At 48.1% G+C, this 2,096-nt stretch overlaps 1 protein-coding gene across 1 annotated transcript in view; it reads left to right on the top strand.

The window, feature by feature from the left end:
• The window catches only part of TMEM82 (transmembrane protein 82), a 6,282-nt gene that overhangs the window by 409 nt on the left and 3,777 nt on the right, over nucleotides 1-2,096 (top strand). The window contains exons 2-3 of the mRNA XM_018575799.1: nucleotides 343-415; nucleotides 871-1,045. Of these exons, the coding sequence (XP_018431301.1) occupies nucleotides 343-415; nucleotides 871-1,045 (248 nt within the window). The remainder of the gene's footprint in view (nucleotides 1-342; nucleotides 416-870; nucleotides 1,046-2,096) is intronic.

Raw genomic sequence — 2,096 nt, 5'->3', positions numbered from 1 at the left:
GGGGGGCGGCGGCAGCCATGTTGACTCATTATATATGTGGAATCGGTGATTGCACTTAACTGTTCCTGCCCCACCCAGGGAAGGTCTGTGGCCCCGCTGTGACCGGACGGAAGGTGATGGTCGGGGGAGGGGAGGGCTCCGCTCTGTGCTCAGAGGTTGCTGTTCATCTGTTTTGTTAAAAAATGCCAAAGTCCCGGCTGTCATTGCTTTATGTACATTCAGCCTGTCTGTGGTCTGCACTGTAACTGCAGACCAGGACCTGATACATGGGAAGTCATTAGCTCCTGGTACCTATTTCAGTGAAGTGACCCCCCAATCTGAGACCGTTCTTCTCTCTTCCAGGTGTGGTCGGGGCCTGCGCCGTCTCCGTCCTCTACAACCTCATGCGGGTTCATCTCTTCATCAAATGTCTCAAGTAAGTCGTCCTGTTCACCGACCGCTCACTGCTCCTCCCTCTCCTTGTGCAGGGTGACTGGTCTTGTCTCCGCCCCCTCCTGTAATAAAGACCGCCCACTGCTCCTCCCTCTCCTTGTACAGGGTGACTGGTCTTGTCTCCGCCCCCTCCTGTAATAAAGACCGCCCACTGCTCCTCCCTCTCCTTGTACAGGGTGACTGGTCTTGTCTCCGCCCCCTCCTGTAATAAAGACCGCCCACTGCTCCTCCCTCTCCTTGTACAGGGTGACTGGTCTTGTCTCCGCCCCCTCCTGTAATAAAGACCGCCCACTGCTCCTCCCTCTCCTTGTACAGGGTGACTGGTCTTGTCTCCGCCCCCTCCTGTAATATGATGAGCCATGTCACGTATCATCTGGGTGGAGACACGAGAGCTGACGTCTGATTGGCTGATAATAATGGACACTTCCCCTCTCTCAGCGATCCGGACAGACAGGATAAAGCCCCGCGGCTCGGATCTCAGTCCCGCCTCCGCGGTTTGCTGCACCTGGTGCTGCTGAGCGTCATCTACGCGTTCCTGGGGCCGCGGGTGGGAGCGCTGGTGGTCCTGGAATTCTCCCTCCGCGCCGTCTCCATGATCCTGTCCATGCAGAAGGTCCGTCATACGAAATACAGAGGGACATGTATGTGGGAGGAATAGACATGTTAAGGGGGTGAATGAATACATGTGTAAGGGGTAAAAGGATTTGTGTAGGTGGGTGAATATATATGTGTAGGTGGGTGAATATATACGTGTAGGTGGGTGAATATATATACACACGTGTAGGTGGGTGAATATATACGTGTAGGTGGGTGAATATATATATACGTGTAGGTGGGTGAAAATATGCGTGTAGGTGGGTGAATATATATACACACGTGTAGGTGGGTGAATATATACACGTGTAGGTGGTGTGTAGGTGGGTGAATATATAGGTGTAGGTGGGTGAATATATAGGTGTAGGTGGGTGAATATATAGGTGTAGGTGGGTGAATATATAGGTGTAGGTGGGTGAATATATAGGTGTAGGTGGGTGAATATATAGGTGTAGGTGGGTGAATATATAGGTGTAGGTGGGTGAATATATAGGTGTAGGTGGGTGAATATATAGGTGTAGGTGGGTGAATATATAGGTGTAGGTGGGTGAATATACAGGTGTAGGTGGGTGAATATATATACATGTGTAGGTGGGTGAATATATATACACGTGTAGGTGGGTGAATATATATACATGTGTAGGTGGGTGAATATATATACATGTGGGTGAATAAATATACGTGTAGGTGGGTGAATATATATGTGTAGGTGGGACATGTATACGTGTAGGTGGGTGAATATATATACGTGTAGGGTGAATATATACGTGTAGGTGGATGAATAAATATATGTGTAGGTGGGTGAAAATATACGTGTAGGTGGGTGAATATATATACGTGTAGGTGGGTGAATATATACGTGTAGGTGGGTGAATATATACGTGTAGGTGGGTGAATATATATGTGTAGGTGGGTGAATATATATATATACGTGTAGGTGGGTGAATATATACGTGTAGGTGGGTGAATATATATACGTGTAGGTGGGTGAATATATACGTGTAGGTGGGTGAATATATACGTGTAGGTGGGTGAATATATATGTGTAGGTGGGTGAATATATATATATA

Source organism: Nanorana parkeri, unplaced genomic scaffold (assembly GCF_000935625.1).
Source record: "Nanorana parkeri isolate BGI_ZX_2015 unplaced genomic scaffold, ASM93562v1 scaffold4835, whole genome shotgun sequence".
Taxonomy (NCBI): Eukaryota; Metazoa; Chordata; class Amphibia; order Anura; family Dicroglossidae; genus Nanorana; species Nanorana parkeri.
Note: the sequence above shows the minus strand (reverse complement) of the source record. Positions and strands in the feature narration are given on the sequence as shown.